At 39.9% G+C, this 22512-nt stretch overlaps 1 protein-coding gene across 5 annotated transcripts in view; it reads left to right on the forward strand.

Moving 5' to 3' along the window:
* Window positions 1-697: 697 nt before the first annotated feature.
* Window positions 698-22512, forward strand: part of Nemf (nuclear export mediator factor) — a 57174-nt gene continuing 35359 nt past the window's right edge. Inside the window, exons 1-12 of one of the 5 annotated variants that reach the window (XM_076550564.1) lie at window positions 1259-1512; window positions 1603-1681; window positions 1820-1888; window positions 2028-2130; window positions 3801-3926; window positions 7047-7195; window positions 9162-9229; window positions 14999-15085; window positions 18785-18858; window positions 20136-20206; window positions 20283-20358; window positions 20838-20900. In XM_076550564.1, the coding sequence (XP_076406679.1) occupies window positions 1830-1888; window positions 2028-2130; window positions 3801-3926; window positions 7047-7195; window positions 9162-9229; window positions 14999-15085; window positions 18785-18858; window positions 20136-20206; window positions 20283-20358; window positions 20838-20900 (876 nt within the window). In that variant the 5' untranslated portion in view covers window positions 1259-1512; window positions 1603-1681; window positions 1820-1829. Of the gene's footprint in view, window positions 1109-1212; window positions 1682-1819; window positions 1889-2027; window positions 2131-3800; window positions 3927-7046; window positions 7196-9161; window positions 9230-14998; window positions 15086-18784; window positions 18859-20135; window positions 20207-20282; window positions 20359-20837; window positions 20901-22512 lie in introns of those variants that run through there. The other 4 variants (XM_006985433.4, XM_076550565.1, XM_042260532.2 and 1 more) reach the window with 4 other exon arrangements.

A 22512-nucleotide genomic window follows, 5' to 3' on the forward strand; every position in this document is an offset into this window, starting at 1 on the left:
AATGCTTATTTTTAACTTCTAAGTACACATATCACTGGTCTAAAGTTTGCCCGCTTTGCTAAGAGTGTTGGTAATTTCAGCTGAGGCAAGAGCATAGAGAATTCTAAGGCAGCCTGGACTACATGTCAAGACCCTGTCTCAAAAACAACCACACACACACACACACACACACACACACACACACACACCACGCACACACATCCTTCACTGTCCAAAACTAATAGATTTTTGTTCTTAGTTTTAAATTTGTTTATTACTAATACTAGAACTTAAAAAAAAATAGACTAATTAATTAGCATATATTTGGACCCGGAATAATTCATGAATCAGTAGCGCGCAGAACCAGAAGATCAGAGAACGCTGGGATGTGGGCGAGGAGTAATTCTCCTCCTCCCACAGGAACTCACGCTTTATTTTTATCTGACATCTTAGCTAAATTCTTGAATATTTGAGGTGGTAAGAATTTATGGAACTCGGGCTGTATAGCACACCCACCACATTCAAGCTGAATGCGAATCCTGCAGGACGCTGCAGAATCCTACTTCGGATCCTACCCATCCAAAGAGGAACCCCTCTCTAGGGATGCGGAAATGCCAACAGTGCGGGTTTTCTCTGGGTTCAGAATCGCGTGCGGGAAGTGCCCTTGCTCTTCCACGCTGAGCGCCAGCGCCCTCCAGGGGAAATTCACCATGCACTCGCTTCAAAATTGTCACTGACCAGCAGTGCCATTGTGGAGGTCGACTTGAAGCCCCAAACGCAAAGAGGCAGTGCTAATCCTGCCAATGTTCAAGGAAGGGACGCGGTTTCGAGAAGGTAATTGGCCCTATTTCGAGTTGTTTTAATACAGTGGAAAAAAACCAAACCAAAACAAAACCGAGCTGATCATGATTGAACCGAGAGTCCCAGTGACATGACGCACTTTCGCTTCAAGAAATAGTGGGTCGTCTGGGCTGCCGTAGAGACGAGCCAAGCACGCGTGCGCAGAAGCCAGGCGGCCGTGCGTCGGGTCAGCAGCCGGGAGGACTGCGGTGGCGACCCGGACCCGAGCCATGAAGAGCCGCTTCAGCACCGTTGATCTCCGCGCGGTGCTCGCGGAGCTGAATGCCAGGTACGGTGGTACCGGGTGTGCAGGCTCGCGCGAGGCGCGCGGGAAGCAGACGCCGGGCACCCGGGTGGCCGCGAGGCGGGCCCGGGATCCCCGCGGCCGGCCCCGCGCCCCGGGGATTGGTGAGGCCTGGGGGGGCCGACCTCCGGGGCCGGAGCCCTCGGGGGACCCCCGGGGACGTGTGCCCGCCTGCAGCCTGTCCCCAGCGCTGCTCCAGCGGCATCCTGCCGGGTCGATCTGATAAACACTGGAGGTGCCAGACGGATGGCCATGGCCCCGGACTGGCGGCCTGGCTTCTTCGGAAATCCCGTCCTTCCGTCCCAAAGAGGGGGACCCGTGCCGTCCCCCCCCTTCCCCCCAGCTGTAATTCGCAGTTTTGGACCTGGATGCTGAACTTGTCTTTTACTGTATGAGCTTTGTCATATTTTCGTGGGGCTCGGCTACTCCTCACTCGTAATAAATCAGTGAGATTAAGTTTTACTGTATTTCCCCCAAAGTCCTGGGCTGTTCCAGACGAAGGCAGTTATCTGGTGTTCCTGAGGCCAACAGACCATTTTTGTGCCTAACTATCCATAGGTAATTTGGATGATAACCTTAGTAGGTGGTCCTGATATCCTACTGAAGAGTTCCCCTTACTCGACCTTAATAAATGACGGAAAGTTTTGCTTCAAACAAGAACGTGATTTTGTTATTTGTTTCTTTTTATCTTTGCAGCTTGCTAGGAATGAGAGTAAACAATGTTTATGATGTGGATAACAAGACATATCTTATTCGGCTTCAAAAGTAAGGATATTTTATAGACTTACTTTTGGTAAATAAATGACATTCTTGTTGGTTTTTAACCTGCATTTTAGGTTTTTATTTTTCCAGAGAGTAAGCTTTGGCAATTCTCTAAAGAAAAATTTGACTTTCTCTTGAACAGACCTGATTTTAAAGCTACATTGTTACTTGAATCTGGTATACGTATTCACACAACAGAATTTGAGTGGCCAAAGAACATGATGCCATCTAGTTTTGCCATGAAGGTAAATTTTAAGTTTGAAGTTAATTTTTACAACTACATTTATGTATTTGTTTGTGTGTAAGTATGTGTACCTAGGTGGAAACAACAGACAGGCACAAGTTGGGGCTCTCAAGTGAATGGCAGGACAACTTGCGGGGAGTCAGTTCTCCTGGTATACGGTGAGGGGAGGGGGGTAAGATCCAACTCAGATCCTCAAAGCTGGTATGCTTTTTCTGTCCCACCTGCCAGCTCCCAAATAACCACATGGAGACTTCTTACAATGAAAGCTCAGCTGATAGCTTAGGTTTGTTCTTAACTAGCTCTTATAACTCAAATTAACCCATATTTTTATTAATCTATGTTCGAACATGTGGCTTTTACCTCTATCCTATTTATGTGTCCCACTCATTTCGAGGCTCTCTGGCTTCTACATCCTTCTTCCCAGCATTCTCTCTGCCCTGAAAATCCTGCCTAGCTCTTGGCTGTTTAGCTTTTATTTAAACCAGTCACAGTGACATATCTTCACACAGTGTGTTCTGGCCTGGAACTTGCTCTTTTTTGATGTTGTTTTCAAGACAGGGTTTCTCTGTGTGGCCCTGGCCTCAAACTTAGAGATCCATCTGCCTCGCCTCCCCTGCCCCCTGAGTGCTGGAACTAAAGGCATGTGGCACCATTCCCAGCTTGAAATTTGCTATATAGACCAGATTGGTTTCAAATTTAGAATGAGCTTTCTTTCTGTGCTAGGATTAAAGGAGTTTACCACCATGTGTCACTCTAAAAAAATTCTTAGGCCGGGCGGTGGTGGCGCACGCCTTTAATCCCAGCACTCGGGAGGCAGAGCCAGGCGGATTTCTGTGAGTTTGAGGCCAACCTGGGCTGCCAAGTGAGTTCCAGGAAAAGTGCAAAGCTACACAGAGAAACCCTGTCTCGAAAAAACAAAAAATAAAAAATAAAAAAATTCTTGAGCTGGGTTTGGTGGTAACCCCAATGTTCAAGGGGCTGAAGTACGATGGTTAGTCTGGGCTACTGGGTGACATTTTGCCACAAAAAAAAAAAAACAAAAAAAAACAAAAAAAAAAAACCAGAAAACAATAACAAACTCTTGGCAATCTGATGAGTTAAGTATGTTTGTGTACTTAAATGATAAGTTTTTTTTTTTTTCAAAAGAGCAGAAGGTATATTTTAGATAAATAAAGAGTTATTGGTATAGGACATAAGCAGGGTAATTCCTAGTGCATGGTAAGTCAGTGGTTGCCCTGGTTCTCATCATTATTCTAAAAAATAGAATACAGAACAACCATTTCAGTTAGAAGTTATTAGAATAAAGGCTTAAGGATTGTCCCACTCATGAGGGCCTGGCAGGATGGCTCAATGGACAGAAGCTACCAGCTTATTGACCTGAGTTTGATCCTTGGAGAGTGGAAGAGAACTCATTCGTGCAAGTTATTTACTGACCTCCACATGCACACTGTGGCATGCATATGTTACCACACATACCCCAAATAAATAAATAAATATGTAAAATTTTTTTCTTCTGATTATCATTTGTAAGCTTTTGTTTTATGACAATTCTGTTTTATTTACCATTTAAGTATTCTCAGTGGCATAAAAATAATTTTCATAAACTAGTACCAGGTAGTTAGGAATTTACATTTACTACATAAATGCTTTTTTTCTTCTGTTTCTTGCTAGTGTCGAAAACATTTGAAGAGTCGGAGATTAGTCAGTGCAAAACAGCTTGGTGTGGATAGAATTGTGGATTTCCAATTTGGAAGTGATGAAGCTGCTTATCATTTAATCATTGAGCTCTATGATAGGGTAAGTTAACTTGAGAGGAGTAAGAGAATAGAGCAATATGTCTTTTTTGTTTTTCATTCCTTTCATTCAGTGTTATGTTTAAGGTGTTCGTCATGTTCAGCACTATCGTTATAATTGATGATATTAAGAGTTATTTTAGCTGGGCGGTGGTGGCGCACGCCTTTAATCCCAGCACTCGGGAGGCAGAGCCAGGCGGATCTCTGTGAGTTCGAGGCCAGCCTGGGCTACCAAGTGAGTTCCAGGAAAGGCGCAAAGCTACACAGAGAAACCCTGTCTCGAAAAACCAAAAAAAAAAAAAAAGTTATTTTAGCCGGGTGGTGGTGTCACACGCCTGTAATCCCAGCACTCGGGAGGCAGAGGCAGGTGGATGGATCTCTGTGAGTTCGAGGCCAGCCTGGTCTACAGAGCTAGTCCAGGACAGGCTCCAAAGCTACAGAGAAACCCTGTCTCGGAAAAAAAAAAAAAAGAAAGAAAGAAAACAAACAAAAAAAAGAGTTATTTAATTCTACATCTTTGCTAATAGTCTTTTTATTTTTATTTTTTTATTTTTTTTAATTTTTTCAAGGCTGGGTTTCTTTGTGTAGCTCTGGCAGGCCTCAAACTCCCAGAAATCCACCTACTTCTACCTCCTGAGTGCTGGGATTAAACACACACACACACACACACACACACACACACACACACACACACACACTTTTTTAAACTTGGACATAACACTAAGTTCTTGTGTATTGTACACTTAGTTTTTACTAATGTTTTATAATATTTGTTAAACAGTGATACATAATGTTAATTGAATTATAGGCTGTCTTCATTCATAGTTTTTCTGTTCCAATGTATCATTGATTTTAGGGAGTTTCCATTTGAAGGATCTGAGCAAGGAGGTATGCATACTGTCTAGGTTCTAGAAATCCAATAAGTGGTGAATACTAAGAATTTATGTATGAGAGTGTGCGCTTGGAAATCTGTTTAGTCATTGTGGTATTTGTGAGAGGGAGTTGTTAAGAATATATTTTAAAGATTGCTCTTTCCTTTCTGTGGACCAGAATTTGACCTCCTAGCTTTCTTTCTTTCTTTTTTTTTTAAAAGATTTATTTATTTACTATGTATACAGTGTTCTGCCTGCATGCCAGAAGAGGGCGCCAGATCTCATTACAGATGGTTCTGAGCCACCATGTGGTTGCTGGCAGTTGAATTCAGGACCTCTGGAAGAGCAGTCAGTGCTCTTAACAGCTGAGCCATCTTTCCAGCCCCCTCGTAGCTTTCATGTCTGGAATTTTGAGGATTAGTGTTTCTAGGGTTGATTAGACTGTGTGTAAAGAGAATCACTGCAACTTAAGACCAACTTAAGAAACTGAGAAGTATAAATTTATGATAAATTTGGGCTGTTGAGATGGCTTAGGAGCTAAAAATGCGTGCCATGAAGCCAGAAGACCTGAGTTCATTCCCTGGAACCTGTATAAAGATGGAAGGAGAGAACCAACTCCACAGACCTGTCCTCTGACATTCACACACAGTGTGACACATTCATATGCCATCTCCACAACACACACAGCATATATATGTGTGTGTGTGTGTGTGTGTGTGTGTGTGTGTGTGTGCGCGCGCACACGCGCGCACGCGCGCATTTATACACACAAAAATACTAAAGATTCAAAACTTTTTAAAGTTATGATACATTTAGTGGGAGCAGTTCTGAGAAAAGTAACATACGATCAGAAAGTAGTGTAGGAGGGGAGGGATTATTTAATTAGTTTTTTAAATTTTGTAAAAAAGATTTTCAGTATTGGGGCAATGGTGGCACCTTTAATCCCAGCATTTGGGAGGCAGAGGCAGGCAGATATCGGAGTTTGATGCCAGCCTGGTCTACAGAGTGAGTTTCAGGCAGCCAGGGCTACCCAGAGAAACCCTGTCTTAAAAATAAAAACAAAAACCTCTGTCTGGTTGCTGTAGAGGGCAAAAGGTCAAAAGAAGATGCTGAATTCCATGGAACTGGAGTTACAAATGGTCCTTAGCCACCCTGTAGGGACTCGGAATTGAACCCTGGTCCTCTGGAAGAGTAACAAGTTCTCTAAACTGCTGAGCCATCTCTCCAGCTCCCTAATTTTTTTTTAAATGAATCTTGTAAGAAGATGTATTTTTTCATTTTTAATTATGTGTATTTGTGGGAATGCACAAATGCATTTGAATGCAAATGCTCACAGAGGCCAAAAAAAAATATCCTCAGATTCCCCTGGGACTGGAGTAAGAGGCAGTGGTGAGCTGCATGCCATCGGTGCTGGAAATGAGCTCAGGTCCTGTGTAGTAGCAGTGTGCATTCTTAACCATGGAGCAATTTCCCCAGCCTGCTTTTTTTTTTTTTTTTTAACTCTTCAAAATAGGGCTCCCTATGTATCCTAGACTGGCCTGGAATCTGGAATCTTCCTGCCTCAGCCTTCTGAATGTTGTGATTATAGTTGTGCCCCATCACACCTGGCTACACCACACTGTTGTCCTTTATCAGACATACTATGCTATTTCATACTTCCATGCATTTGCATTTCATGTTCTCTTGACCTGAATTTTTTTGAAACTTGGAACTTTTGTTCTTGGTTTGTGAGACAGACTCAACTCTGACCTCAAACTTGCTATGTAGCCAAGAATTACCTTGAACTCCTGAATCTCCAGCCTTCTGAGTGCTGGGATTGTAGGCATATGCCATTCCTGCTTGGCTTTGGCACACTTATTAAAGGCACACACTGTTAGGTTTTCACAGCTAGTACTATAGTAGCTTGTGCAGTAAGCAGACAAAGAATGTGAAGTTGCTCTAGGTTCTTTGCTCTAGGTTACTCTAGGTTCTTTGCTCTAGGTTCTTTGCTCTAGGTCACTCTAGGTTACTCTAGGTCACTCTAGGTTCTTTGCTCTAGGTTACTCTAGGTTGCTTCCAACTTGGAGTCCTTAGAATTCATTTCACAGCCTGGTGGTCAGTGCAAGGAGTCCTACGTAGACGGCCTGCTGGTTTTTGATTTGCAGCTTCACTTCTGTAGCTATCTGTAGGTCTCCTGAGACATCTTTTTCAGTTTTTAAGATGCTTCAAGACTGATTTGTAAAAACATTAAATTATATTTTACTCTATTGCAGGGGAACATTGTTCTTACAGATTATGAGTACCTAATTTTAAATATTCTAAGGTTTCGAACTGATGAAGCAGATGATGTTAAGTTTGCTGTTCGTGAACACTATCCCATTGATCATGCCAGAGCTGCTGAACCTTTGCTGACTTTAGAAAGGTAAGTGTTTATACAATCATCATATTGTATTAAAAGGTAAACTAGGTTAGATTTCAGAAAAAAATTGAATTAATGTTTAATTATATAACACTGAATTGTATAAACATGCGTATGAGCAATTACATTTTATTTGTGGGTAGCAGATGTCTTCTCTCTCTCCCTCCCCGTTTTGGTGCCTATCCTGGAGCTCACTGTATAGACCAGGCTGGCCTCGAACTCACAGAGATCCTCCTGGTTCTGCCTCCTGAGTGCTGGGATTAAAGGTGTGAGCCACCACTGCCCTGGCTCCCTCTTTTTTAAGAGAAGGTTTCACTATGCAGCTCTGACTGGCCCAGAACACTGTGTGTAAACTAGGCTGGCCTTGACCTCACAAAGATCCACCTTCTTTGCCTCCAAATGGCTGGGATTAAGATATACACCACCAAGCCCAGCCCTCAAGTAGATGTCTTTTTATATACAGTTTGGATTTTTCCTTCCTTCTTCCTTTCTTCCTTTCTTCTTTCCTTCCTTCCTTCCTTCCTTCCTTCCTTCCTTCCTTCCTTCCTTCCCTCCCTCCCTCCCTCCCTCTTTCCTTCCTTCCTTCCTTTCTTTTTTTTTTTTTTTTCTTTGAGACAAGGTTTCTCTGTGTACCTTTGGAGCCTGCCCTAGAACTCACTCTGTAGCCCAGGCTGACCTCGAACTCACAGAGATCCACCCGGCTCTGCCTCCCGAGTGCTGGGATTAAAAGCGTGCGCCACCACTGCCCAGCGCTGTTTGTGTTTCTTAGTGCTTCTGATTTCTTGGCAAAGTGAGGTGCTGACTTCACTGTTCTGTGAGAAGACAGATACATTAGGCAGGCAGAGTGTAGTGTGGGTAGTTCTGATTTATTTAGGAAAAGTGAAAGGATAAGGTGATGATTAATTACAGCTTCTCTGACCGTCAGGCTTTGCTACCTAGTCGTCCACTTGATGTTCTTCAGCTCATGTTCATCAGAATCAGAGGGAGGGCTTGCTGAGCTGTAAACTCTCCACCTTTGCCATTGCAGTAGATCCAAGGGGGACTCTTTTTTTGGTTTTTCGAGACAGGGTTTCTCTGTGTAGTTTTGGTACCTGTCCTAGATCTTGCTCTATAGACTAGACTGGCCTCAAACTCACAGATCTCCCTGGCTCTGCCTCCCGAGTGCTGAGATTAAAGGCGTGTGCCACCACCGCCCGGCCTGAAATTATCTCATCTTTAATTAGGTGTAACTGTTGCAGGTGTTCAGATATGGCATGTAGGTTTACAAACAAGATGTAACTTTTATATAGAAATGCATCTTTCGTGTCACATTGATGATAAGAAATTCATGACTTTGTTGAAAAATACTGATTTCTTATAGAAAACCTGGATTTAAGTCTCAGGTTAACATTCAGGAACCTTCTAATTGTGAATAAATTATGAGAGTGTGTATGTGTGTGTTGATACAGAGTCTTGCTGTGTAGCCTAGTCTGGCCTTGAACTCAGGGTTTTCCATCTACCTCTGACTCAAGATTATAATCATATATCACCATACCCAGCTCTGGCTAAAAAAATTCCTTTTAAAGTAAGTGTGTGTGCACATGTATGTGTGCCCAGGTGTGTGTGTGTGTGTGTGTGTGTGTGTGTGTGTGTGTGTGTGTGTGTGTGTGTTGTGCGCTCTACAGAGACTAGAAGAGAGCATCAGAGCCCCTGGAGCTGGAATTACAGATGGTTGTGATCTACCAGTTGTGGGTGCTGGGAAGGGACCTCTGGTCCTCTGCAAGAGCAAGTGTTCTTAACCTCTGAGCCATCTCTAGCTCCATGGATAAATTACTTTTAGGACTAGTTTTTCATGTCTACAAGAATAATTTCAGACTCTTGTAAAGAAAGATTAAATAAATTGATGTAGATGAAGGTAATATGAATGTGAATAATGCTATAAAGTTTATTAAGTATAAGATGATAAAAAATGTGCCAATTTTGTCCACAGATTGACTGAAGTCATAGCTAGTGTTCCTAAGGGTGAACTGCTGAAGAGAGTTCTTAATCCATTACTTCGTGAGTACTCCTGCATTTCGCAGTAAGATGTTTGTGTGGCAACACTTTCACGAATATATTTAAATTTTTTTTTCCCTTTCAAAAAATTGAGCAAGAGGCTGGAAAGATACTTAAATTCAGTTCACAGCACATGACCAATGGTTCATAACCGCCTATAACTCCAGCTCCAAGGGATCTGATACCCTCTTCTGGCCTTCATGGGTATCCACACACATGAGGCATACATTTACATAACATACACATAAATAAAAATAAAGCATTATTATTTTTTTGAACAAGAAGTTAAAAGGGATCTTTTGAGTACTTATGGTTTTATTCTCAAAGAAAGAAGTTTTTGTTTGTTTTGCGGTACTGGACACTGAGCCCAGGGCTTTATGATGATGAGCAGCCGTCTCCCACTAGGCTTCATTGTCCTGAAAGATGGAGATTTTTCTATTGGTTCGATCTTATTTAAAACAGTACAGATGGAGCCGGGCGGTGGTGGCGCACGCCTTTAATCCCAGCACTCGGGAGGCAGAGCCAGGAGGATCTCTGTGAGTTCGAGGCCAGCCTGGGCTACCAAGTGAGCTCCAGGAAAGGCGCAAAGCTACACAGAGAAACCCTGTCTCGAAAAACAAAAAAAAAAAAAAAAAACAGTACAGATGGAGCTGGTTATAGCTCAGTTAATAGATGCCTGCTTAGCATTCACAAAGCCCTGGGCTCAACCCCCAGCATTATGTCAAGTGGCCTGATGGTCCACACCTACAATTTCAGTACCCTTGGGAGGCAGGAGGATCAGAGGTTTGAGGTCATCCCTTGACTTTGCAGTCAGCTCAAGGCCAGCTTGGGATAGATGGATGAGCAGCCCTTTTCTCAAAAATAAACGCAGTGGCTGGAGCGATGGCTTAGTGGTGAAGAGTGCGTGCTGCTCATAAGGATCTAGTTCAGTACCTACTTGTTGCTCTCAGATGCCTGTAACACAACCAGTTCTAGGGTTTCCGACGCTGTTCTGGCCTCCATGAGCTCTTGTTTGCCCTTGATGCAAGTAAACCCACATACACACACAATACACATAAATAACGCGTCTTTTTAAAAAAAATAAAAGTGGGGCTGGAGAGATGGCTCAGCGGTTAAGAGCACTGACTGCTCTTCCAGAGGACCTGCGTTCAATTCCCAGCAACCACATGGTGGCTCACAACCATCTGTAATGAGATCTGGCACCCTCTCCTGTATAAGTAAATAAATAAATCTTTAAAAATAAATAAAATAAAATAAAAGTGGCCAGGTGATGGTGGTGCATGCCTTTAATCCCAGCACTCGGGAGACAGAGCCAGGCAGATCTCTGTGAGTTCAAGGCCAGCCTGGTCTACAGAGCAAGGTTCAGGACAGGCACAAAAGCTACACAGAGAAATCCTGTCTTGAAAAAAACCAATAAATAATAAACAAACAAACAAACAAATAAATAAAAGTGATACAGAATATGTTATCAGTACCTCAGTATTATAGAATACAGAGCATTTCCTTTTTTTTTCAAAGAACTGTTTTGTTTAAAAACCACTTAGCTTAGTTGTTTGTATTTATATTTATTTTTTTAAATTTATTTATTTATTTGTTTATTTATTTATTTATTATGTATACAGTGTTCTGTCTGCATGTATGCCTGCACACCAGAAGGGGCACAAGATCTCATTACAGATGGCTGTGAGCCACCGTGTGGTTGCTGGGAATTGAACTCAGGACCTCTGGAAGAGCAGCCAATGCTGTCAACCTCTGAGCCATCTCTCCAGCCCAGTATTTATTTTATTATTTTACAAAGTTTGTGGACCTCAAGGCTGATAGCCTCTGCCTGATATTCATTCTCTCCTGTCCCTCTCAGCTTTACCATGTCCTTTTGTCTGTTTGGTTTGCTTTGGTTTTGACACAGGCATGGCTCAGCTAGCCTTGAACTTGTTATGTAGTGCAGGCAGCCTTAAATCCACGGTGATCTTCCTGCTACAGTTTATCTTGGCAGATTTCTATGGCTTTTGAAATTAGATAATTTAAATATTCTTAGATCTTTCTTTTTTCCTCCGAAGTTTTGACTATCCTTTTGCATTTCATTGTACAGTTTAGAGTTGGAGTATTGCTTTCTACAACAACAAAAATTTGCTAGGATTTTGATGAGGGTTGGGTTGGTTCTGTGGGGAGAATAGCAGTCTGAATTTGCAGAGTCTTCTATGAACAAAGAACGTCTTACCATTTATTTGGATTTTTCTTTTAATTTCAGTATTTTATAGTTTGTGTGTATAAATTTTATTCTTAAATGCTTGGATTTTCTTTTTGTGTTGTTGTTAGTTTTTAAAAATTAATAGGCATGATAGCCCATGCCTTTAATTACCAGCACTTGGAAAGAGAGGCAGTCAGGTCTCTGAGTTTGAGGCTAACCTGGTTTACATAGGGAGTTCCAGGACAACTATGACATAATGAGACCCTGTCTGCAAAAATAAAGAACAAATCAATAACTATATTTTAATTTGTTTTGTGAGAGTGGGCACACTCAAGCCATGGTGCACAGTGGATCTCCGTCAGAAGACAACTTGGCGGGAGTCAATTCTTCCAATGTGTGGGGGTCTTGGGATTGAACTCAGGTCATGAGACTTGGCAGTGGCAACCTTTACCTGTGGAGCCATCTCATCGGCCCATAGAATTGTTTTCTTAATTTCATTTTTTGTTAAGAATACAATTGATTTTTTAGAAATATTTGTTTTTATTTTTTATATATATGTGAGTACCTGCATGTATGTCTAGTGTCCACACAGGTCCAAAGAGTAGTCATGTCCCCTGGAACTGGCATCACAGTGGTTATAAGCCACTGTGATTGTTGAAACTAAACCAGCATCCTCACTATGATTAGCAAGTTCTCTCAATTACTGAACCATCTCTCCAGCCCCCAATTGATATTTATATATTTTGATATTTATATAAACTTAATTTATATATATTGTATCTTTCAGAGCTGATAAAGTCATTTAGTCTAGAAGGCTGAATGTGTGTGTGTGTGTGTATGTGTGTGTATTCTTTAGGAATTTTTAGCATATAGGGCCATATCTCCTCTGAGAATAAAGCTGCTTTTTCTGTTTTACTTTGAATGCTTTTGGATAATTATATCTTTTAAAAAATTATTTGTTTTATGTGTATGGGTATTTTGCCTGCATGTATGTCTGCTAAGATTTATTTATATATTTTATGTATGTGCATGCTTTGTCTACATACCAAAGAGGGCATCAGATCCCATTACAAACAAACGATTGTGAGCCACCATGTAGGTGCTGGGAAATTAATTCTATCTTACTATACTAGCTGTGATCTAGAGTACAATGCTAAGTAGCTGTGGTAAAAATTAAAAGCTTTACCTTTTACCTCATCTGAGAGAGAATATATTTAGTGTTTTATTAGTAAGTATGGTATTAGCAGTAGTTTTTTTTTTTAATAGGTATCCATTGACAAATCGAAATGGTTCCTTTATTGAGTGTTTTCTAATAGGAATCAGTGGTAGAATTTTCAGATGGTTTTCTGCATCTCACTGATATATGGTTGTTCTATGAATATGTTCTGTGAATATGGTTTATCTTATTAGCCAGTTGTTTTGTTTGTTTTAATTTAAATATTTATTTTTTTCTGAGTTTGATATTGGTTGAATCCTCCTTCTTATACCAAGCTATATCCTAGGCTCTTTCTTTTTATTTTAGTTTTTTAATTTAGTGTTTTGCTTGCGTGTGTGTGTGTGTGTGTGTGTGTGTGTGTGTGTGTGTGCGCGCGCGTGCGTGTGCGCGCGCGCACCTGCCTGCCTGCCTGCCTGTGTGTATGTGCCTGATGCTCAGGGAGTCAGAAGAGAGCGCTAGATCCCCTGGAAGTGGACTTAAAGATGGTTATAAACTACCATGTGGGTTCTGGGAACTATCAGAGTGTGCCCAGGTTCTCTGAAAGAGCAGTAAGTGCTCTCTTAACCACTAAGCCATCTCTGTCTAGCCTCCTACCCACCCGTTTAAAAATATTTGACATATCTTTACTGTGTAGTACAAGCTGGATTCCAACTTGAGATCTTGCTGTTTTCAGCCTCTTGGGATAGAAAGCATGTTCCAACATGCCCAACATTTTTTTTTTTTTTTAAATCTGGTACCTAATAAAAACTGTGTATATTATTAGGGTAACAAGATTTTAGTACATATGTGCAGTGTTTGTGTTATCTTTAGTCACCCTGCTGTGCAGTGATATACCACGACCTTGTACTCTAACTCTGTGTCTAACTCAGTACGCACTGATCAGCCTTTCTCTAACCTGTCATGCCTGTCCCTGTCAACCACTCTGTTTCTCAAATGTAATATTTTTAGATTTTACGTACTGTGAAATAATGTAGTTCTTGTGTTTCTATACCTAGCTTATTTCATTTAACATAATAAAACACAGTTCCATTCTTGTTATTGCAAATGACAAAATGACAGGATTTCGTTCTTTTTAATATCCAAATAATATTGCAGTCTTTCTTTCTTTTCTTCCTTTCTTTCTTTCTTTCTTTCTTTCTTTCTCTCTCTCTTTCCTTATCTTATCTTTTCTTTTTTTTTTTTTTTTTTTGGTTTTTCGAGACAGGGTTTCTCTGCATAGCTTTGCGCCTTTCCTGGAGCTCACTTGGTAGCCCAGGCTGGCCTCAAACTCACAGAGATTCGCCTGGCTCTGCCTCCCGAGTGCTGGGATTAAAGGCATGCGCCACCACCGCCCGGCATCTTATCTTTTCTTTTCTTTTTTTTTTTGTATTTGAGACAGGATCTCTATGTAGCCCTGGCTATCTTGTGTAACTCACTTTGTAGGGTGATACCTCATTATTGTTTTGGTTTGCATTTTGTGGATAATTAGTGATCTTGTACAACTGTATTTTATTTTATTTTATTTATGTGTATTGGTGTGTGGGTATGTGAATATGTGTGCCATTGCCTGTAGAGCTCAGAGAGGCATCAGATCCTCCTGGAACTAGAGTTAAGTCCAGTTGTGAGTTACCTGATGTAGGTGCTGGGAATCACACTTGAGTTTAACTGCTGAACTGTCTCTCCAACCTGTGTAGAACATGTTTTCCATAACTTTTGGCCATTTGTGTATCTTTTGAAAAGTGTCTTAAGTATTGCACATTTGTTAATTGTAATATTTTAGTTGATTTTTGTAAACCAAATCAACCTTGAAATACAATGACAAATCCCTCCTGGTCATGGTTTATAATTTTCCTTATGATTTCTTTGTGGTATTAAGGGTCAAGCCCAGGGGTTTTTGTTTGTTTGTTTGTTTAATATGCTAAGCAAGTGCTCTGCCACTGAACTACATTTCTAGCTAATCTTATATGTGTGTTGCTTAATGCCATTAAATACCTGTAACATGCACGAATTCTCTGCTTGCTGGAATTTCAGGCTCCTCTCTTTACTTCAGGTCTTAATCCTACTACCACTTGAAAAGAAGTAAAATTACTTTCCCTGGCTATTTATATTGAGTAGGGTATTCATACTGAGCTATAAATTTTTTGAAATTTATTTAAGTTTATCTTATGTGCATTGGTGTGAAAGTGTCAGATCCCCTGGAACTGGAGTTATAGACAGTTGTGAGCTGCCATGTGGGTGCTGGGAATTGAGCCTGGGTTCTCTGGAAGAGCAGCCAGTGCTCTTAATCATTGAGCCATCTCTCCAGCCCCTTAAGCTATAAATTCATACTGTGTTTTAAATGTGAAGTCCTAAAGGAAAATAATAACAACAATACTCTTTACTTTTGTAGCCTATGGACCAGCTCTTATTGAGCACTGTCTTATAGAAAATGGATTCTCTGGCAATGTCAAAGTGGATGAAAAACTTGAAAGCAAAGGTATGTGTGTCTGTCTGCATGGTCCAGATTTTGTACATTTTCACTTCTTTTCTTTTCCCTTTGACCCTTTTTCTTTGAAGTTTTGTGGTACTGGAAATTAAACCTAAGAACCTACAAGTCCTAGACAAATGTACTGCTGATAAACACCTTATTTATTTTCTTTTTTACGACTTGATTTTTTTGGAAATAAGCTTTCTCCTACATTGTAGTGCAGTATCATCTTGAGCTCTGAGTCTTCCTGCCTCAGCCTCCTGGATACTGAGATCACATGTGTGTGCTAGCACACCTAGCCCTTCCTTCCTTCTTTCTTTCTTTTCCTTCCTGTTTTTTTCTTGTTTTTTTTGTTTGTTGGTTTGTTTTGTTTGGCTTTTCAAAACAAGGTTGCTCTGTGTAGCTTTGGAACCTGTCCTGGAACTTGCTTTGTAGACCAGGTTGGCCTCGAACTCAGAGACCTGCCTGGCTCTGCCTCCCTAGTGCTGGGATTAAAGGTGTGCGCCACCACTGCCCGGCCTTTTCCTTCCTTTTCAGTGTGTAGGAATGTTTTGCTTCCTTGTGTATCTGTTTGCTACATATTTGCCTGGTGCCCTGGAAGGCCAGAAGAAAGTGTCAGATCCCTTGGGACTGGAGTAAGAACCCATGTGAGCCACCATGGTGGATGCCAGGAATTGAATTTGTGTCGTCTGGAAGAATAGCCAGTGCTCTTACCTGCTAAGACATCTCTCCAGCCTTTGGCCCTTGTTTCTTTACTAGGAATAACTTAACTTTTTAAAGTTAGAAGTGAATGTTTAACTCTAGACTTAGAAAACTTTGGTCTGGGATTGTTAAGATGGCTCACCAGGTAAAGAACTTGCTGTCAAGCTTGAGGATCTTAAGTTTGAGCTCCAGGATCCACATGTTGGAAAGAAAGAACCAGGTCCAGCTTTTTATTTGTCCTCTGACCTCTACATTTGGGCCCTACCCCTGTCCCTATACATACATACATGTATATGAAAATATATAAATAATGGTAGTTCATACCTGTAATCTCAATGCTAAGAGTGGATTTTGGTGAGTTTGAGGACAATCTGGGCAACATAGTGAGTCCCTGTCTCAAAAAAAAAATAATTTTTTAAAATTAAAAAGAGCAACAAAAAACAACAAACAAAAATTTGATCAGAGTATCCTACACATATGGCTTTCCTCCATTCCTCCTCCAGTGTGAACATTTATTCCTATTAATAAGCACTTTAGTCTTTTTTGCCTACCTTCATGCCTTTGAACTTTAGAAGGTTTTTTTCTTTTCATACATACCCTCTAGTTTTTGCACTGACTACTGAGCTGGGGATGGTAGCCATCTTGATTAGTTGGATCACTAGCCTTATGACTGAACGCACAGGGTACATCTAGAAATAGCGTCTGTCATGCATTTGGATTTCTGCAGTCCTGTAAAGTGTCTGCATGATGAAACCAGGCTGCAGTGGTTACTCACGGAAGCTAACTCATCAGAACGAGAAGAAGAAGAAAGTAGGGCCGGCGAGATAGCCCAGTGGAAGGGTACCTGCTCCCAAGCCTGATGACCTGAGTTGATTCCAGGATCAAACTGACTCCCCAAAGCTGTCCACTAATCGCCACCTGCACACTGAGGCACACACACAAACATACAATAATAAATAAATATTTTAAAAATAAAATAATAATAATTATTTTAAAGCTGTTATTTAAAAATGAATTTAAAAAGTAAATGTAAGGAAGATTTGTTCTTGGACAAATTATGACCTTTCTGACTCTAGATGATGTTTGAAACATTCCTAATGTTTGTGTTTGAGGATTATTTGTCATTTTCTAAGGTATAGAGATAATTTTCATTTTATGAATGAAATTTTGTTTGTTTAAAAATACAAATCAATGCCAAGTGGTAATGGTGCATGGCTTTAATCCCAGCACTTGGGAGGTAGAGGTAGGCGGATCTCTGTGAGTTAGAGACCAGCTTAGTCTACAAAGTTGCAGAACAGCCAGGAGTGTTAACACAAGAAACCCTGTCTTGAAAAACCACCGAATAAACAAACAAAAATAAAATACAAATCAAACGTTTCCTGAAATATATTAATGCCGTGTGTCCTCTTTGTCTCTAGTGACAACAGATGGTGGTGTGTAGCTGGAGTTTTCTCCTCTCCCTCCTGGGCCAGCAGCTACTCAGACCCAAATAAACACACAGAGGCTTATATTAATTAAAACTGCTCGGCCATTAGCTCAGGCCTACTACCGACTAGCTCTTACACTTAAACTCAGTCCATTTTCGTTAATCTGTATGTCGCCGCATGTTTTGTGATTTTACCTGTGTGCCATTACATGCTGCTCCCTGGATGGGCAGGCTGGCGTCTCCTGATTCAGCCTTCCTCTTCCCAGAATTCTCCTTGTTTGCTTATCCCGCCTATACTTCCTGCCTGGCTGCTGGCCAATCAACATTTTATTTATCAACCAATCAGCAACACATCCGTAGCATACAGAGCGATATCCACAGCACTTCCCCTTTTCTTTTCTTTTTTTTTTTCCAAAAAGGAAGGTTTTAACTTGAACATAGTAAAATTACATATAACAAAACAGTTATCAAGCAGATTTAGGACTGGTGGGTGAGAGAGATTTGTCCTGACCACAGGCCAGGTGGGACACAGGAAAACTTCAGCTACAAAGGTGGTATTTTTGGTGTTTTTTATAAAATGAGCAAAAGCACGGGAAAGTGTTTGGGACAACTCTGGTTACTTAATGTTAGTTATATAACCTTTTCACAGGTTACAATGTAGTATGAGGCTGTAGAAATTAAATAGTAACTTTTTGGAGAGGGAATTTACAAAGAACCCAGAAAGAAGTATATATGGAAATTAGTTTTATGAATAAAGAATCCTCTTGTTTGAAAGGTGGATGATTTAGAATAGGCTGACCAAATTATAACCTTATATATATATATATATAAATAATATATATTTAGTATATATAATATATATTTAGTATATATATAATATATTTATTATTTATATATAGCAATTACACAAATGAAACAACTGTACCTCATTTTACTCATTTTATTAAGCACTTACATTATTTCATTAGTACTTTTCCTTTTTTTGTTAAAATTTGTATGTGAGTGTATATGTGTGTGTGCGCCTGATATGTGTTGGGGAGACAGGACACATGCCATAGCATCTATGTGGAAGTCTAAGACCAACTTTGTGGAGTCTATTCTCTTTCCACCTCTATGTTGGGTTCTGGGGATTGAATTCATGTCTCTAGGCTTGTGCAGCCATCTCATTGGCCTATTTTTATTTTTATTGTTACTAGATTTAGTGTGTTTATGTGTGTGTTCAGAGGACGGCTTGTTAGGAATTGGTCTTCTTCCTTCCACTTCTGGAGACTTGATAGCATCCCAGTTGTTTTTTTTTTTTTTTTGAGATAGGGTTTTACTGGGAAAGTTGGCCTTGAACTCATGATTGTCCTGCTTCAGCCTCCTTACTGCTGGTATTAGAGGCCTGTACTACCATACCCAGCTACCTTCCTGCTGTTTTTGTATTTTAATAAATATATTGAGCCAGGTGTGGCAGCACTGCATAACGCATAATGAGACCCTGCCTCAAAAAAACGAAAATGAATAGTACATAGTTATTTAATAGTGGTTAATCAACTTGATTGGCATCCCTTTTCCCCTTGTTTTTATTTCTCCATTAGATATTGAAAAAATCCTGGTTTGTGTGCAGAAGGCAGAAGACTATATGAGAAAAACATCCAACTTCAATGGAAAGGTAGCAGCGTCATGTAAATACTTACCATGTATTGTTTGCATGTATCTGTTTATTGGGGAGGTATCATAGCCTTCAAAAGGTTAGACAACCTGCAGGAATTGACTAATTCCTTTGCTGTGTGGGTCCTAGGGATCAAACTCAGGCTTGTCAGACTTGGTGACAGACATCTTTACCCATTGTTGCATCTCAGCAGCCTTGTATTATTTTGATCTTACCGGATTTCCAGAAATACATTATCTTTTATCTATTTAATATCTTTTATCTATTTATTGTTCTAACTTATAGTTTTGTTTTTCTTATGTGGGGCTTGAATGCAAGGCCTTGTATATACAAATTCATACTGTACTATTGGACTATACACCTGGTTCTGGGGTAGTCTCTTCGAAAATTTTTTTTCTATCCTTTATCTTTTATAGAAAATACTGTGTTGGGGCTCAAGGTAAAACTCAGTTGATAAGAGTCTTGCCTAGAGTACACTTGGCCCTGGGTTTGGTCCCCAGCACTGCATAAATTAGGTACTATGAGTGCCTGCCTGTAATCTTAGCACTTGAGAGGTGGAGGCAGGGGGATCAGAAGTCCAAGGTCATCCTTGCCTGCATAGCAAGTTGAAAGCCAACCAGAGCTAAACAAAATCTTAAAACAAAACAAAGCAAAAATCCACAAGAGAAGAAGAGTTGAGGAATTTGTGTAGAAGAAAAAAAGTTTAACTTTTTTTTAAAGGTTTTTAATTACATGTATGTATATGTGCATATGTGAATGCATGCCACAATGTGTTAGTGTTAGTACCCTTGGAGGCCAAAAGAAGGTGTCGATCCCTTAGAATTGGAGTTACAGGCAGTTGTGAGCCTCCTATTATGGTTGCCGGGAGCCAAACTTGGGTCCTCTGGAAAACAACAGGCAGTCCTAAGTGCCTACTCCAGCCAGTTTCTCTTTGATCCGAGGTCTTGCGGTGGGGCCCAGGATGGCCTTAGTACTCAAGATGTTCCACATCGGCCTCCCAGTGCTGGGTTTTAGGCAGGGATCACAGTACCTGGCTAAAGTGTTGCATCTTGAGTTGATTTTAGAGAAGCATTCTTTAATTTGCTAGCACTTAAAAAAATGGTGGCTTATAATCTCATAGTTAAACAATTAGAAAATTACCTCATACTTTAATATTTTTCTTTCATATTCAAAATGCATCTTTAATTAGAAAAAACAACAGTCAATATGTCAGTTTTTGTTAGTTGTGAATATAGATGAGTCTAATATTAGTTGCTTTTTGTTTTTTGTTTTTGTAGGGCTATATAATTCAGAAAAGAGAGGTAAAACCAAGCCTGAATGCAGATAAACCAGCTGAAGAAATACTCACGTATGTAGCCATGGGTCAGTTTGCTTTGTATGCTAATTAATATTCTTAATTGTGATGTAATAAATATGTTTTACAGGTATGAGGAATTTCATCCTTTCTTGTTTTCTCAACATTTACAATGTCCATATATAGAATTTGAATCATTTGACAAGGTGGGTTTTCTAGTTCTGTTTTTTCACTGGTTAACATGACATGAGTTGTAAGGATTGTTTATGCTGTCTTGGGGTTGGGTGTTTAGTGTAGCCCATTGTGAGTGCATGCACAAAGCCCTGGATTGAATCCTCAACACTGCAAAAAAAAAAAAAGAAGAAGAAGAAGAAGAAAGAAAATTAACTCAAAAAATATTCTTGCCTTACAGTCAGTGTGAATCTGGGGATTGACTAAAAATCAATTATAGTTACAGATACAACTGTTAGAAACAGTTGTTGCCATTTTTATTTAAAGATATGACTAAATACTTGACATTATTTTTATTCTTGACATTGTTAGCTGTATTATTGGAAATGTGGTCAGGTCCAGTGAGGGCACTACAGTACAAAACAGGCTAACACTGTGTGTGTGCAAGGTGAAGTAGAGACCATGCTTTTTTTCCTTATAGCCAATTGTTTGTCTTTTTTTTTTTTTTAATAAGGCCGTGGATGAATTTTATTCCAAGATAGAAGGTCAGAAAATTGATTTAAAAGCTTTACAACAGGTATAGTATTATTTAAAATATTTGTATTAGACTAACTAGTCAAAGTGGTTTGGAGGTAAATATGCTTTCATTTAAGAATAAGTTGCGACTTTTAAATTATAACCTGTTTTTATGTTCAAACTATCTGTGTGTTATTTCTCCTGCAGTTGTACATAAAATGTTTTTACGTTCAAAAAAAAGGGACAAATACTATAGAATTGTATTATATAAAATATATAGAATATACAAATTCCTAGAGACAGAAAGATTAGACATTATCTCAAGATAGAGAAGAAAGGAATTTAGAGCAATGATTTCCTAAGTACAGAATCTCTGATCTGTGTGATGGAAAAACCCTATAAATGGATAGTAATATTAGGACATAATATTATGAATGTAATAAATCAATACAATTAATGTAATTAATGAATATCATAAATATAAATATTGAATGAATACTACGAATGTGATCAATGAATACCACAAATGTAGTTAATATCATGAGTGTAATTAATGACTATCATGAGTGTAATTTAAAAAAATAATTAAAATAAAAAATTAATTAATTAATTAATTAGAAAAGAGAATAAGTTGGCCTTCTAGAAGTAAGGGACATGGTATGAGAGTCCTCAGATCAGATCCCCGGAACTGGAGTTACAGATAGTTATGAACTATCATGTGAATTCTGAGAACTGAAGAGGCCTCTGGAAGGGCAGCAACTACTCTTAACCACTGAGCATCTCTCCAGCCCCAGTGTTTTCTTTTGAGCTAGGGACTCACTGCAATCCTGGCTTGTCTTGACACTCAATGTGCAGATCAAGTTGGCCTCAAACTGAGATCTGGGATTGAAGGCATATGTCACCATGACATTCCATCCATGTCACCTCATTCCATCCTCCCACTTTTGTTCCATTTCTCATCTTTCTAAAGCCTGTTACATACCCTAGTATGACTCAGGATATTTAAAGCAACCCAGAGCTTCTCAAACTTGGACATTATGAAACTACATTATAAGGAACACGTTCCATGGGCCAGGGGGAGAATGTATTTTCTGTACTGTTTCTTTATTGTAAACTTGGTATTCTTTTTCTTAAGCTGCTTTAAAACTAAGCCCATGTCTGTTCTGTATGATGATTGTCAATGAGGATTTTACATGCACTGTTTTTGCAGCATATTTGACCATGTTTTTAGAACATGTGCTATAGATCTGTTTCTTTTTTTCTTTTTAATTTTTATTTATTCTCTCATACAATATATCCCAAAGTCACTTTTAATTTGGAAGGGATTTGATTTTTTTCAAAAATATTAGCCATAGGGCCTCAACCCCAAAGAACTCTGGGCAACTATGGAGTGCTGAAAGTGGGAGAAAAGGTCTTCCCCAGGGAAGGCCCTGGATTGGCTGTCCAGGACCAGGTGGGCGGCACTGAGGTCACACACACACACACACACACACACACACACACTGGTAGTATTATGTGGACTGAGCAGGCTGTATTTCAGTATTCAGCGTGGGGGTGGGGGAATGTGTATAACAGTGGTGAAGAAAGGCTGAGTTTGGGGAAAGAGCAAAGGAGTGTGCATGGGAGGGGCTGGAGGGACAGGGAAAACAAATGTTGTTATAAAAAAAGAGTTA

Source organism: Peromyscus maniculatus, chromosome 14, assembly GCF_049852395.1.
Source record: "Peromyscus maniculatus bairdii isolate BWxNUB_F1_BW_parent chromosome 14, HU_Pman_BW_mat_3.1, whole genome shotgun sequence".
NCBI classification, from domain to species: Eukaryota; Metazoa; Chordata; class Mammalia; order Rodentia; family Cricetidae; genus Peromyscus; species Peromyscus maniculatus.